Raw genomic sequence first — 17,279 nt, forward strand, 5'->3', positions numbered from 1 at the left:
AAAGGGAAATCTGGAGAAGATAATGAAGAGCTGGGCAGCAGCCAGACTGCTCATTGTAGAGCCTTGTTGGATGTGGTAAGGAGATTAAATTTTATTCTAAGAGCAATGAAAAGTCATTAAAGAGTCTTTAGCAAATGACTGACATCATGTGAATTATGTTTGTAAAAGATTTTCTGGCAGCTGAGTGGTGAACAGACTGGAGAGGACAAGAATGGAAGCAAAGAGACCAGTAATGGGGCTATTGAAATGGTCCAAGTCCTGAGTTCTCCAAATTGTAATTCTTTTGCTATTGTTTGCTCTATGGCCATATCTCACCTGAAGCAGGGCTCATATTCCAAGTCAGTGATGTCCAAACATGTTAGTGGAACACTAGTCCCTCAAGATAGTCTCGGAAAATAAGACTACGGTCAAATAAATTTTTTAAATTCTGCGTGCTAAATCCCCTTCTTGGAGATTCAGAATGTAAGCTAATGTAATAAAGATGCTGGAAAGTGTTTCAGTACATTTGTATATCCCAGTATTTCTCAAACTTACTTGACTATGGAACCTTTTACTTTATTCCCCCTCCACATAATGTTCTTATCCTGCAGAACTGATATTTTCTAGAACACATTTAAGGAAATGCTGCCATAATTCATTCTAACCAAGGGTTAACTCCATGTGCGTGGTTTACTGGGCCTCCTCTTCTCCACATCTCAATTTATTATTTCAATGGCTTAGACAATATTTTCCAACTCCATACATATCATAAGAGGATATCAGCCGTGTGGGTCATATTTCTTCTCTCCATTTTTATCGCCTATTTTCTGTCAACTGTCCCCTTAATTTTCCATTGTAAAGGTTGATAAGGTTTTCAATCTTTTCTGTAACCATAATTTTCTTCCTTGTTTCTGGATCTGGATATCCTGTGAGACAGCTGTTGGGGATCCTGAACTGATCTTTTATACCAGTAAGATTTCATCCCAAATTTTTTGTCTCTGTCCAACACTCTGTGTATGGGAGATTTCCTTGATTTTATCTTATAATTCTTTTATTGGACTCTTAACTGCTTTTCAGAGATAAAATTTAATACCGTATAATCCCCTCATTAACTGTACAGTTCTATAGTTTTTATTATATTTACAAATTTGTGCAACTATCAACATAATCTAATTTTAGAATATTTAATTTCAAAAAGAAACCCCATTCCCATGAGCAGTCACTCTCCATTTCCCTGAAACCTGCACCAGTCTAGGCAACCCAATCTACTTTTTGTCTCTATAGATTTGCCTATTCTGAACATTTCATATAAAGGAAACCACACACTGTGTGGGCTTTTGTGACTGGCTTCTTTCAGTTAGCATGATGATTTCAAGGTTCATCTCTGACAACAAGTGTTGGTACTTCAGTTCTCTTTATTTTCAAGTAATATTCCATTGTATGGATTTACTGAATTTTATTTATCCATTCATTGGTTGATGGACATTTGGGCTGTTTCTACTTTTTGGCTATTATGAATGATGCCACAATAAATAAGTTTACAAGTTTTTGTGTGGACATATGTTTTCATTTCTCTTGGGTATATACCTAGAAATGGAATTTCTAAGTCATATGGTAACTCTATGTTTAACCTTTCAAGTAATTGCCAGTCTGTTTTCCAAAGTAGTTGTACCATATTATATGCCCACCAGCAGTGTATGAGGGTTCCAATCTCTCCACGTCCTCTCCAACATTTGCTTTTGTATGTCTGTTTGATTGTAGCCATCCTAGTGGATGTAAAGTGGTATCTCACTGTGGTTTTGATTTGCACATTCCTAGTGACTAATGATGTGGAACATCTATTCATGTACTTAGTGGCCATTTGTATGTCTTCTTTGGAGAAATGCTTATTCAAATCCCTTTTGGTCATTTTTAAACAGGTTGTCATATTACTGTTGAGTTGTAAGAATTGATATGTGTGTGTGTATATATATATATATTCTGGATATAAATTCCTTATCAGCTGTATGACTTGCAAATATTTTCTCCTATTATGTGTGTCTGTTCACCTTCTTGATGGTACCATTTGATGCACAAAAGTTCTTAATTTTTATGAGATCCAGCTAATCAGTGTTTTCTTTTATCACTTATGCTTTCAGTGTTATATCTAAGAAATCATTACCTTACATTTATTGGGCTTAATTTCAGCAATTATATATTTAGTTTAAAAAAATATTTTTTTGCTCTGTATACAAAATACAGTATATATAAATACAGTATCTTACTATATCTTTATAAGGATACTAACTATAGCTTTTTACTTTTCTAGTTCTGATCTTGAATTATAATTCTTCTTGGGTCAATTTTTTAAATGTATTTGTCTTGTTTTTTCTCTTTTATGTTACTTGATTCCTTCTTACATCTTGTGATCTTTGCCTATCTATTTATTTTTTTAAATTGGGGACTAAATAGATTCTTCTAGGTAGTAGGTGCAGATTTTTCTAAGCTGTTGAATATCTGGGGGTTTTTTTTGATAAGTCTCTCCGTTCCTTGGGATCTCTATTTTGTGGTCACAGCTTGTTGACCAACACACTTCCCTTTAGAGAGGGAGGAGGGAGGACACAGATAGCCTTTGGGCTAGGGTATCCCACAGTGCTCTACTCAGCATTTTACTATGCAGAAGCAACTCCACCTTAGCAATACTAGCTCATCCCCAGGTATTCCGGCAGTATTTTTTTGGTGAAGGTTCCTAACTATTGGTTTGGCATTTGCTAGTAGATGATAGACAGAGCTGTCTTTGTTCTGTAGGCAGGGTAGGGGACTTAAAATGATGGAGGGGAGAGTTGAGTTGTGGGTGTAGTCCCTCTGAAGACGGACTTTCATATTAACCCCTTGGCTTGGTCCCCCTTTCCCACCTCACCCTCTCTGGCTTCTAAGCCTATCTGCAAGACAGATTCTCTATCTTTTCTCAGAGCCCATGTTCTCTGGGTTGCCACTTCCTCACTCTGATTACTCTGTCAACAGGCTTCCATCTGTTTACTGTCTTATAGAAATCTTTCAGAAGTCTCTCATCTGCTAATGATCCCTCTTTCGTGTGCTGTTATTACAGAATTGTTCTTTATCAGTTTTTAATAGGAGTTGGGATGATGTTCCAGAAGGAAATGGAGCTTGTGCTCAGATCACTATCCTGAACTTGAAGCACACCCAATGTAGTTTATTTACTTTTATTTTTATTTTATTTATTTATTTTTGGCTGTGTTGGGTCGTCGTTACTGCATACGGGCTTTCTCTAGTTGCAGCAAGCAGGGGCTACTCTTCCTTGTGGTGCGCGGGCTTCTCTTGTTGCGGAGCACGGTGCGTGGGCTTCAGTAGTTGTGGCACCCAGGCTTAGTTGCTCCACGGCATGTGGGATCTTCCTGGACCAGGGATCGAACCCGTGTCCCCTGCATTGGCAGGCAGATTCTTATCCATTGTGCTACCAGGGAAGCCCGCCAATGTAGTTTAAAGTCATCTTTTGTTGCTCCAGAGATACTGTTTCCTGAGTATGAATATGTGTTCATTTTGGTGTAACTTCCTTTTGAAAACCTCCCTTTTCTGCATGTGATGGCTCTTGAAAGAGAGATGCTAACGTTCAAAAGGTGGAAGTCATCCTTTATTAATTCCTCCTATTCTCTCACCCCCACCTTGCTGGGATATCCATCAACAAAGCAAGTCTACCTTAACTTCTCTCCATCTCTTCTGCCATTACCTTAACCCAATCATGCACACACCTCATAGTGAAAACCCTCCTTACTGAACTCTTTTGATTTCTTACTTTTGCACCTTAAAATCTATTTGGCACACAAAACAGAGTAGACTCTGGTACATGTTGCTGCCCTTATAAAAACTCTGTAATAGCTTTCCATTGCTCAGAGAATAAAATATACAACCTCTTTTCCATGGTATACATGGTTCAGTAATGATCTGGTTCTTGCCTGTCTATGCATTCTCATCTCCTACTGCTCTCCTTTTGCTCACTATAATTCTCATCTTTCTATTGCTCAAATGCCTTAACCTTGTTTCTGATTCAGGACATTGACAAACACGACCTACCACCTCTATCTAAAACTTTTTTCACTCTGATCTTTGAACAATTGGCCTCTTCTTATTCTTTCGTTCTTGGCTTAAATAAATTGTTCCTCAGATAAGTCTTCTCTGATCACCTTGTCCAAATAAATCCTCCAACTCCAGGTATCCTGATCATTTCCTTCACAGAATTATATACAATTTGGGATAATTTGTTTTCTTATTTACTGTGGCTCTGTCTTGCTAAGCTCCAAGAGGATAAGAGTTACTTTGGTTTTATTCATCAATATAAACCCAACACTTAAGCAAGGATCAAACATGAAATAGCTGTTCAATAAATGTTTATTGAGAGATAATTTAGTATTCATCTCCCTATGATTTGAAAGCCCCCAAAAAAGCCTCAGTAAACATGCTTTCAATGAATACCTGCTTTTCTTGACACCGTCACATCACCAAAAAATAGATTAGGTCCTTACTCTATAGTACATACAGCAATAAACTCCAAATAAGTTAAAGAGCCTAACATTGAAAATTAAAACATTTTTAAAAGGCTATGTGAAAATGAAATAGTAACTTTATCCTAACTGTGTAAGGAAAGAAACAGAAAAGACAACCAACAAGAAAATGGATAAGAACAACTATAATAAAAAGTTAACTTCTGAAGCAATAAAAACATATTTCAAAGTAATAAGAAAAGCAATACATTAAGATAAAATTGTCATTACATAGATGATGCATAAAAGTTTACAAGAGAAAAGCAGAGGAAAATAATAAAACCCTAAAGAACACTACTTATGCCTTTAGATAAAAATCAATAACTGGGAAAAGCCAGTTCCTGAATGAGGAAATGGAAATAATATAACAAGCATTTTATTAAGTACTTCCCATATTCCAGGCAACATGGTAGTATCTGAAGACATAAACATGAAGATTCTATCTCTGTTTGTTCATATCCTAACTGGGAAGATAGTCCTACATAGTCCAGTAAATACCTAAGTAGTTTTAAGCTTTTTTAAGCTTAAAAATTAGTTTGGCTCTATAAAACTAAAGCTATTCCTAGATTCTGAAGGCTACAGAATCAATAAAACATAGACCGAGTCTTGACCTTAGTCTACAGTCTGTTAGGGGAGGCAGGTAGGTAAATAAGTAAGTTATCATCAATTTGATAAGTGCTATAGCAGAAAAATAAAGTACCATATAAGGACAGAGGAGGTGATAAGAAATCCTGCCTGAAGATGTCAGAGAAGATCTATTGGAAAGAAGAAAAATAAGGGAAGAGAGTGGTATTCCAAAGAAAACGACACAAAATAAAAAGGTGCAAAGGTAAAAAAGTGTGGCATCTTCTAAGATGGACATATACTTTGATGTACTAAGTGCAGGTTGTGCAAGGGTGTGTAGCTACTGACTAGCTGCAAAGAAGGCAGGTACTGGACCCTAAAGGCCAGGGGTACATGTGAAAGGGTTTGGATTTCAAGCAAGAGTGACTTGACCACATGTTGCATTTTTAAAAAATTACTCAGAAATCTGTAAGGAGAAATTAGAGTCTGAGACTAGATATGGAGAAATTGTTTAGGAGGAAAAATGATAAGGTTTAAAATAAAAATGAAAGGAAGATGGGATATGAGTGATACTAAGAAGTCAGAAATAACAAAACTTAATAACTAACTAATGGAGACTGTGAACAAAGGAGAGGAATGAATCTAAAATGACCTCCTGGTCTGTGTCTCAGGCAAAATGGTTATTGTGTCATTAGTCAAACGTGGAATAAGGGGAAAGGAGACAACATAAAGTTTTGGAAAATGTTTGGTTCTTTTCACAGTTAACAGGATTCAAATTTAAACGACCATGAGGTACAATCTTGCATTAATTAAAATAGAGTAAATTAATAAAAATAATACTCGTTGTAGAGTATTGGGAAAAAGATACACTAATACCTTGCTGCCCTTCAACCTGGTGAAACTGTTCTGAAAAGAAATTTGGCAACAAATACAAAAGCCATAAAAATTATTATATACAGTACTTTGACCCAGAAACCCAGCTTTTTGGAATATAGCCCAAGGTTGTAATTCAAAAGAAATTTTTAAAAAACCTATTGGTATAAAGATGTTTACAGCTGTGCTATATATTACAGACAAAAACTGGAAACAGCCCAAATGCCCAGCAGTGAGGGAATGCTTAGGCAGAATTCAGTACATTAATGCAAGGGAATATTTTACTGGTATTAAGAATGACAAATATGAGAACTATGTAGAAATAAGGAAGGGGCAATATAAAGCAATGAGCAAAAAATGCAGAATTCAAAATGATGCATATACAATGATCACAACTATGTAAAATTATATCTGTATAACCAGGAGGATTGGAAAAACTACAGAGCTGGTGATTTAGAGTGCTGATATTTTTGTTATTGTTGGTTGAGTCACTGGGAATGTTTATGTGTTTAAAGTTATATTTCACTGTATATTTAGTACATATACATTAAGAAAGGTAAATACCCATTTTTTCTGGCACATAAAAGAAAAAAAATGTTCATCAGTACCTTTCCTTCTTGCCATATGTAATTTTTTCTAGCCTCTTGAGTGCTATTAGTTTTCGGATCTATGGGGAAGTAGGCCTCACCACTTGTCACCACACCACCCAGTCACATGATGATTTCTTTCATCTGTTGCCAACTATTGTGTCCAAGTTCTTGACTTATTCACAACAAACTAGCATCTATGTGCCCAAAATTACACCATGTACACAAACTGGGATGCCTTAACTATACCTTATCTACTGGGTAGAAGTGTCTCCTCAGTATGACTTTTTAATCTCTGACATAGAAAAATATTTGTTTCTTACTTTCTATTACCCTGGTATAATTGTCCCTCCATTTAATGAAGGCCAATTCCTCTGGATTCCATTTCTTCTAGCCTTAAAGAACTTCTCATTTTGGTTATATCCTTGATCTCTTGTATCATCTAGCTCTTCTTCTCTCCTGGATAAGTCTCAAAATACAAACCTGTTCTGCTGTCTCCCACATTAAATTAAAGGGGAAAAAATGCCATTATCTTCCTTGACCCCAAATCTCCTTTCATTTTTCTACTTTCCTTCAAAGTAAAAATTCTCCTAAGAGTTGTCCACATTATTGTTTCCAATATCTCACCCTCCATTCACTCTTCAAACTATTGTGATCTGACTTCTGTTCCACCACTCCGCTGAACTATATTTCTCAAGGTCACCAACAACCTGCATGTTGCCAAGTTCAATGGCACTTTTCTGTCTTCCTATTACTTGACCTCCTGGACTTCTAGCAGCACTCCCTCCTTATTAAAAACTCTCTTTTCTTGGTTCCTACACCTCAATCTCTCCCTTTCTTCTTACCTCTAAGGCTATCCCTCTTTTCTCACATCTCTAAATGTGATAGTTCCTCTGGGCACTCTCCTAAGCCTCTGTCTCTTTTCTTTCCATATTCTAACAGATCTCTTATATTCCCATGGATGGCCTTAAATCCCATTTGCATGCTAATGACCACCAAAATCAATATCTCTAGCAGAGACCTTGATCCCTTGACTCGTATTCAAGGATATACTTGACATCTCCATTTAGATTGAAGCACGATAAACATAACATGAAACCTAAAGTCATGATTTTTTTCCCCCAGAACCAGTTATTCCCCCAATCTTCCCATCTTCATAAATGATAATAACATCCACCCAGTTACTTACACATCCCTGTGTCGCATCACCATACACTTATCCAATATATCCAAGTCCTGTGGTTTCTACCTCCAACAATATATTCCACTGCCACAACCCAATTCAGGTTCCCGTCATTATGTGCACTCCTACAACAGCCTTCTCACCGATTTCCCTGCCTCCTCTCCAATCCATTTTCCATAGAGGAGACACAGCATTCTTTTTGTATAATAAATCAAATTATTTCTCTCCCCAGCTTAAAAACATTCAATATTTGTCTCACTGCACTTAGAAGAAATTCTAAGCCCTTCACTATGCCTATAAGTCCCTATATAATATGACTCCTAATTACTTCTCTAGCTATACCTTTCTTTAGCCAATCTGGCCCTTTTTTCATCCTTAGGGCCTTTGCACATGTTTATCTTTCTTCCAAGAACACTGATACTGTTTACTTCTCATTTTGTCTAGTTAACACCTTACTCATTCTTCAGATTACACTTTACTTATTTTTAATGAATTTTTAAAAATTGAAGTATAGTTGATTTAGAATATTACATTATTGCTGGTGTACAGCATAGTGATTCAATACTTTTATAGATTATACTTCATTTAAAGTTACTGTAGGACTTCCCTGGTGGTGCAGTGGTTAACAATCTACCTGCCAATGCATGGGACACAGGTTCAAGCCCTGGGCTGGGAAGATCCCACATGCTGCGGAGCAACTGAGCCCGTGGGCCACAACTACTGAACCTGCGCTCAAGAGCTCACGAGCCACAACTTCTGAGCCCGCGTGCCACAACTACTGAAGCCCGGGCACCTAGAGCCCATGCTCTGCAACAAGAGAAGCCACCACAATGAGAAGCCAGAGCACCGCAACGATGATTAGCCCCCGCTCGCTGCAACTAGAGAAAGCCCACGCGCAGCAACGAAGACCCAACACAGCCAAAAATAAATAATAAATACATTAATTAATTTTAAAAAATACAACCCTAGACTGTCAAAACTGAAAAAGTTTTTTAAAAAGTTATTGTAAAATATTGACTATATTTCTCATGCTGTACAATATATCCTTGTAGCTTTTTTATTTTATATATAGTAGTTTGTTTGTACCTCCTAATCTCCTACCCTTATCTTGCCCCTTCCCCCTTCTTTCTCCCTGACTGGTAACAACTAGTTTGTTCTCTGTACCTGTGACTCTGTTTTTTTATATTCATTCTTTTTTTATTTTTTAGTTTCCACATATAAGTAATAACGTACTGTATTTGTCTCTCTCTGTTTGGCTTATTTCACTAATCATAATACCCCTCAGGTCTATCCGTGTTGTTGTGAATGGCAAAATTCATTCTTTTTTATGGATGAGTAATATTCCATTCCACATTTTTATCCATTCATCTGTTGATGGACACTTAGGTTTCTTCCACATCTTGGCTATTGTAAATAATGTTGCTATGAATATTGGAGTGCATGTATCTTTTTGAATTAGTATTTTCATTTTCTTCAGCTATATACCCACAAGTGGGATTGCTGGATCATATGGTAGCTCTATTTTTAGCTTTTTGAGGAACCTCCATACTGTTTTCCAAAGTGGCTGCACCAATTTACATTCCCACCAACAGTCTACTAGGGTTCCCTTTTCTCTACATCCTCACCAACATTTATTATTTGTGGTCTTTTTGATGATAGCCATTCTGACAGGTGTGAGGTGATATCTCATTGTGGTTTTGACTTGCATTTCTCTGATGATTAGGAATGTTGAGCATCTTTTCATGTGCTTGTTCCTCTTAAGTGTGACTCCTTTAGGGAACCCTTCCAACCACCTAACTTAGTCAAATCCCAGCACTTACAGTCATTCATAGTACCATGTACCTCTCCTTGGTACTGTTTCAGTCTTAAGATAAGTTGATTATTGTCTATGTCTCCCCTACCATATTATATACTCCATGAGGGCAGAGAAAGTATCTATTTTTGTTTATTTTTACATTCCCAGTTCCTAACATAGTACCTGGAACATAGCAATTATTCAACAAGTATTTGCAGAATGAATGAATGATTGATACAGGGTCATGCTACTGAGAAGACTGTCAGTCCCATGAAAATATATTAATCAAATCATTAAAGAAAAGGTATAATCTAAAAGAATAACTATGTGGACTTAAGTGATAGTTACTGGCTTTGCTTGACTGTGTATTGTGAACTATGAAAATGTTCTACACATGTGATTCTTATCCCCTAATTAAAACATGTAAAATAAAACCAACCTCTCCATCACCATCCCATACACACACACACACACACACACACACACACACACACACACACACACACAGAGTAATTTCAAAGTTCAGCAAAAGTATGCAAAGGGAAGCCCAGTGCTGCATTTGTAGGTAGGAGTCAAGGTCAGAAAATTGTTCTGCAAGAAAAAACGGAAGTTCCTACTGAGAGAGAAGGAGAGAAAAAAGAAGGATGGGGAAAGGATAGGAATTAAAATAAGGGCTTGGGGATTCTTTCTAAAGACGAAAATGCCTAAAATTAAACTTCAGGCTGTAAATGTTGTTACAGTGTAAATCATTCCAGCTTCCCAAGCCTTCAATAATGTCTGCTATGTTAATTAGCTTAGACTAAGACTAAGCTACCACAAAAGGGAAGAGAGAGAGTCATAAGAGCCATCAAGCCACAGGGGCCATTCAGGAGGTTGGCCAGAAGTTTCTTTCTACTGGAACGGTATCTGTCTATACTTGTACAGCATTTATCTAACCTCACTTGGGCTGTACACTTCACTGGAAAACATCTTACTTGTCTTTGAATTTGTAGGAATAACCATACCTGTCCCAGAATATGACAGGATGCTGAACAAAAGGTGTGCCTTGGTGCATACTCTGTATGCCACATGAACTCCTGCCTCTCCCAACTTCCTTGTTCCTACCCTCTCTGTTGTAGTTACATATCCTCTTTGAGTCTTTGATTCAACATATATCTTCAGTCTTCCTCATGCTATTCCCTCAGACATCCACTCCAACCCTGCATAACTGGACCCAACATGCATGTATGTTCCACTTATTTAATCTGGGCCTGGCCCACCAGCAGGACTGGGGAAGAGAGCATTTAACATAGTGCTGCATCCATAACCACTGCTTAAAAAATGATGGTTAGATTCAGTAAAAATTAAATAAATCACATGATAGCAATTCTCTAGAATACCTAATAAATCTATCTGTTAAGCTGTGCTTTAATGTACAAGCATTTGTAGTGTTTCTCAACTTTTTAACCCAGATCCACTGTCCAGGATTTTGTCAAGTTTTACCTTCTGTAAGAGGTCCCAAGAATACAGTAGATAATATTTTGCCTTTTAAAAAATATTAAGTGATGTTATGCAATGCTGTAATATTAAATGTGCTTTTTAAAACAACACATCCTTTCCAACCTGTTCTGGATGTTGTGATATCCCTCCCAATCCCACCCTCTTCTGCTGACTGTGGAAGGCCTGGAGAGATAAGTTCTTCCACTGTTTGGTAGAGAATCCCTGATTTATGGTGGGAGATGTCTGTCACTATGAAAAAGTCTCTCTGCCCTTCTTAAGACCAGAAATAACCAGGAAAAATACAAATACATTAATTCACTACATTTAATGAACAATGTTTTAAAAACTGCTAAATAATCTGACCTACCCATCTAGGAGGGTGATGACGTTCTTCCTGGGCCGCCCAATATTAGGGCCATACAAGCTGGCTCTGGAGTAAATCCGGATGGGTTGTAACAGGCTCTTCAGCTGGATGTAATCCTTTCCCAACTGGCTGCCATTTACTGCCCGGCCATGCATGGTTCGATAGTTATTTGGCTCTAGATTAAAAGCAGACATGCAAGTCAGAGTTGAGAAGAGTGAGGTTCTGCCAACCCTTTCCTGTCCACAGATCTCTCTGCCTTTTTCTTAACAATGTAAACAAAATAACCAAAAAGAGGGTGCAAGCTAGCTTAACTTGAGAAACTATCCCAACTAAAAAGTCAAGTGCCATTTTACCATTCTATTTAATTTCAAACTAATCTTCGCAAAAGATCACATAATCCACAACAGAGAACCATACTGATTTTCAAATGATACTTTATAATAAATGGTGTACTGAGTTGAAGAGTGTCCCTCAAAATTCATGTCAACCCAAAACTTTAGAATGTGACCTTATTTGGAAATAGGATCTTTGAAGAAGTAATTACTTAAGTAATTATTTATGATGAGGTCATATAGAATTAGGATGTGTTCTAAATCCAATGACTGGTGTCTTTATAGAGAAAGGAGAGGGAGATTCAGGTACACAGACACACAGGGAGGAAGGCCATGTATCGATGGAGGCAAAGATTGAAGGGATACTGCAATGCCAAGGCTTGTTGGCAGCTATTAGAAGCTAGAGAGAGGCATGGAATAGATTCTCTCTTAGAGATTCCAGAAGGAATTAAACCTGGCAATGCTTTGATTTCAGACTTCCTGAACTGTGATTGAAAAATATTTGTTGTTTTATGTCACTGAGCTTGTCACGATAGGCTTAGGAAACTAATACAAATGGTAAGAAAGGAAAGCTTCATAAAGATGGTCCTTGTATCAAAAAGTTAGAAAAACCTTAATGTTCAATAATAGCAAAGTGGCTGAGTGAAATAACTTAGAGCAAAATCCCCTCCCCCAGTTTCTATTAACTTGGTAGTTCTAAATAGACAAGTAAAGTCCTAAAAACCAGCAGCTCCACTGCTGGAGGGGGCTAACTTGATTCGTAATGAAGCACATACCCCAGGCAAGGCCAACATTTTGGCTAGCTTCAGGTTTTGACACTGGTAGGGGCAAGAAATAGACCAGCAGACTTGCAAGAAATGTAACAGGGAGATTTGGGGAATAAGAAAGCCATTGAGGATTTTGATAAGCCCACAAATACCCCCTGTAGTCTGGAAGGCTGTGCATGCTCAGGAGGGACTGGAGAGGGCACTAGCTATCCATGCATTCCCAGATGAATGTGAAACCTAGTACACTCATAAAGGAGACATGAGAAGGCATGTCAAAAAGTAAAAACCAATCAGACTTGTAAACTGCCTAAATTTTGAAAGTGTTCCCAAACTCACACACAGATCTACTGGCAAAGGGTGAAAGCCTTATTAGCTCAAGGTAAACACAACCTCTGATCAATCATCATCTCACTATTAAGCTATGCTGACTCAGGGCCAACCCCTAGGAAGCTGGCCTTAAAAATAAAAAAAAAAAATTTAAAAATAAAAAACTTAAGAGATACTAGCAGCTACATGATGCAAGGGAGACAGACTCTATGGAACTAGTCCAGGAAGTGACTAAACAAACAAATGAACAGAAAAGAAAAAACAAAAATAACCTCTGGAATGGAGGATTTGGAATTCAGATTTGCTCCAACATATTATCTAAAATGTATAGTTTTCAACAACAACAAAATTACAACATGCAAATAAACAGGAAAGTGTGACCCATAAACAAGAAAAAAAGAAAGAAAGAAAGAAACTTTCTCTTAGGGGACCCAAATGTTTGACTTAGCAGACAAGGACTTCAAAACTGTTAGTATAAATATGTTTAAAGAACTAAAGGGAAGAATAAAACATTAAGGGAAAGTATGATTTTACTGACTAATCAAATATAAATAAAGAGATAGAAATTATAAAAAATTATCAATTGGAAACTTTGGAACTGAAATGATTCTTCACATACAGAAGAACACAATGAAATTAGTAGCTGAATTTTTACCAGAAATAATGGAGGCCAGAAGAAGACAGTGGGATGACATATTCAAAATGCTGAAAAAAATGTCAACCAAGAATTCTACATGCAGCAATCTATCCTTCAAAACTGAAAGCAAAATTTAGACCTTCCCAGAAGAACAAAGGACAGAATTCGTTGTGAGAAAATCTGCCTTACAAGAAATAAGAAAGAACGTCTTTTAGGGTGAAAGGAAATGTCAGCAGATGGTGATTCAAAAGAGCACAAAGAAATAAAGAACACCAGTAAAGATAGTTACACAGATCAATATAAAAGACAGTTGAAAATATTCATTACTCAGCTCTTAACTAATTTAAATGACAGTTGCATAAAACAAAACTATGAAACTGTATTGTTGGGCTTATAACATATAAAGATGTAATACTTAGAATAATAATAGCACAAAGGAGGGGGAAATGGAGTCTTATTGGAGCAGTTTCTACAGTTAACTGGAATTAAGTTAGTGTTACCCTAAAGTAGATTGTAATGAGTTAAGATGTATTATAATAAGAAACTACTAAGAAAATAACTAAATCAAAACAAAAAGAAATTAAAATGGTACCTTAGACAATATCCCTTTTGAATGAAAAGACAGTAAAGGAGAAACAGAGGCATAAAAAAAACTGAAATATATAGAAAATTGCAAGATGGCAGATGTAAGTTCAACCATATCAACAACTACATTAAATGTAAATGGATTAAAAACTCCAATTAAAAGCAGAAATTATCAGGCTAAATAAAAAAATAAGATCCAACTAGAGAGACACATTTTAAAGTCAAAGACACAGGAGGGTGAAAGTTAAAAGGATTAAAAAAGATATGCCATGCAAATGGTAAACAAAAGGGAGCTGGGATGACTATACTAATACAGACAAAATAGACTTTAAGACAAAAATGTTACTAGAGACAATGTGGGGCATTTTATAATGATAAAAGGGCCAATTTATCAGGAAGATATAACAATTACAAACATATACCTACCAACAACAGAACACCAAAATAAATGAAACAAAACTGAAAATAAAAATAGAAAATTCAACAATAACAGAAAGAGACTTCAATACCACATTCTCAATAATGAATAGAATGACTAGAAAGAAAATCAGCAAGGATATAGAAAACTTGAGTAACATCATCAGCTAACTTGACTTGATTGAATTATCTATAGAACACTGCACCCAACACATTCTTTTTTAATGCATATAGAATATGCTTCAGGATAGACCATCTATGCTGGGCTATAAAACAAGTCTTGTATATTGAAAAGGATTAACTCATATAATGTATGTGCCCTGACCACAACAAAATTAAATGGGAATTCAACAACAGAAAGTAATTTGAGAAATCTATGAGTATTTGGAAATCAAACAAATAATCCATGAATCAAAGAATAAATCACAAGGGGAATTAGAAAATATTTTCAATGAAATGAAAATTAAACTATAATATATAAAAATGTATGGGATGACACTAAAGTCACAATCCATGAGAGAAATAATTAAGAAACTGGATTTCATTAAAATTAAAAACTTCTGCTTTGCAAAAGACAATGTCAAGAGAATAGAAGACAAGTTATAGACTGGGAGAAAATACTTGCAAAATATATATCTAATAAAGGACTGCTATCCAAAATATACAAAGAACTTAAAACTTAATAAGAAAATAAACAACCTGATTAAAAAATGGGCTAAAGAACTTAACAGGTACCTCACCAAAGAAGATATACAGATGACAAACAAGTATATGAAAAGATGCTCTACTTTATATGTCATCAGGGAAATGCAAATTAAAACAACAATGAAATACCACTCTATATTTATTAGAATGGCTAAAATTTGTAACACTAACAACACCAAATACAAGCTAGAATGTGAAGGAACGTAACTCTCATTTATTGCTGATGGGAATGCAAAATGATATGGTTACTTTGGAAGTTTGGTGGTTTCTTACAAAACAAAACATACTCTTACCATACAATCTAGCAATCATGCTCCTTGTTTTTACCCAAAGGAGATGAAAACTTATGCCCTCACTTTGTCTGCACATGGATTTATGGCATCTGTATTCACAAGTCCTAAAACTTGGAAGCAAGCAAGATATTCTTCAGTAAGTGAATGGATAAACAAACTCTGATACATCCACACAATGGAATAATTTTCAGCACTAAAAAGAGATGAGCCATCAAGCTATGAAAAGACATGGAGGAAACTTAAATGTCTTTCACTAAGTGAAAGAAGTCAATCTTAAAAGGCTATATATACTGTATGATTCCAACTATATGATATTCTGGAAAAGGAAAAAACTATGGAGATTGTAAAAAGATCAGTGGTTGCCAAGGGTTAGGGAGACGAGGGAGGAATGAATAGGTGGAGCACAGAGGATTTTTAGGGCAGTAAATACTCTACGTGATACTATAATGATGGATACCTGTCATTATACATTTGTCCAAACCCATAGTATGTGCTCACCAAAAGTGAACCATAATGTGAACCATAAATTCTGGGTGATTATGATGTATAATGTAGGTTCATCAGCTGTAACAAATGTACCACTCTGTGAGGGGTGTTGATAGTGGGGGAGGCTGTGCACATGTGGCAGGGGATATATGAGAAATCTCTATACCTTCTCAATTTTGCTGTGAACCTAAAACCGCTCTTTAAAAAAGTCTTTAAAAAAGTTAATTTGAGCACAAAGAGACCTAGGCATGCACACACAGAGGGAAGGCCATGTGAGGACACAGTGAGCCAAGAAGCCAAGAAGAGAGACCTCAGAAAAAAAAAAAGATCTGCTGATAACTATATGTTAGACTTCTAGCTTTTTTTTGTTGTTTAGGAAAAAAACCCCAATGCTTACAGGGAAATTTACAGCCTTAGACTCCTATATTAGAAAAGAAGATCTCAAATCAATAATCTAAGCTTCTATCTTAAGAAAGGAGAAAAAGAAGAGGGAGCTAAACCCAAAGCAAGAAGAAAAAATGAAATAATAAAAATTAGAGAAGAAACCAATGATATAAAAAATGGAGAAAAACTAATTAAGGTTGGTTCTTTGAAAAGATCAACAAAATTGATATAACCTTTGGCTAGACTGACCAAAAAAGAAAAAAAAAAAAGAGAGAGAAGACACAGATGACCAAAGTTAGGAATGAAAAGAAACATCATTAAGGATCTCACAGTAATTAAAAGGATAAGGGACTACAACCTTATGCCAATGAACAACTTTATGCCAATAAGTTACACAACGTATATGAAATGAAAAAATTTTCAAGAAAGACACAAATTACTAAAACCAACTCAAAAAAAAATCTGAATAGGCCTATAACAACAAAAAACATTTAATTAGCCATTATAATTATTTCCACAAAGGAAGCCCAGACTCAGATGGATTAATTGGTGAATTCTACCAAGTTTTTAAGGAAGAAATAATGCACAGTTCTTCATAAACTCTTCCAGAAAATTGAGGAAGAGGGAACAATTCCCAACTTATTTTATGAGGTCAATATTCCCCTGATACCAAAGTCAGACAAAGACATCACAAGAGAACTACAGATGAATATTTCTCATAAATATAGATTCAAAAATACCCAACAAAACATTTACTAACTGAAACCAGCAATATATAAAAAGTATTATAATATCATGACCAATTGGGATTTACACCAGGAATGCAAGGTTGATTTAATACCAAAACCCAACTAATGTAAAATACCGTATTAATAGAATAAAAGACCAAAACCACATTATCATCGCAACAGATGCAAAAAAATCAAACCAAAACAAAACAAAAAACCATTTGACAAAATCCAACTCCCATTCCTGATAAATACT

The 17,279-nt window shown here is 36.0% G+C and overlaps 1 protein-coding gene across 3 annotated transcripts in view; it reads right to left on the reverse strand.

The window, feature by feature from the left end:
• HPSE2 (heparanase 2 (inactive)) overlaps window positions 1–17,279 on the reverse strand; it is a 626,583-nt gene that overhangs the window by 240,516 nt on the left and 368,788 nt on the right. For all 3 annotated transcript variants that reach the window (XM_068549005.1, XM_068549004.1, XM_068549003.1), the window contains one exon: window positions 11,366–11,537. In XM_068549005.1, the coding sequence (XP_068405106.1) occupies window positions 11,366–11,537 (172 nt within the window). The remainder of the gene's footprint in view (window positions 1–11,365; window positions 11,538–17,279) is intronic.

The sequence above is a fragment of the Eschrichtius robustus genome, chromosome 7 (genome assembly GCF_028021215.1).
Source record: "Eschrichtius robustus isolate mEscRob2 chromosome 7, mEscRob2.pri, whole genome shotgun sequence".
Classification (NCBI taxonomy): Eukaryota; Metazoa; Chordata; class Mammalia; order Artiodactyla; family Eschrichtiidae; genus Eschrichtius; species Eschrichtius robustus.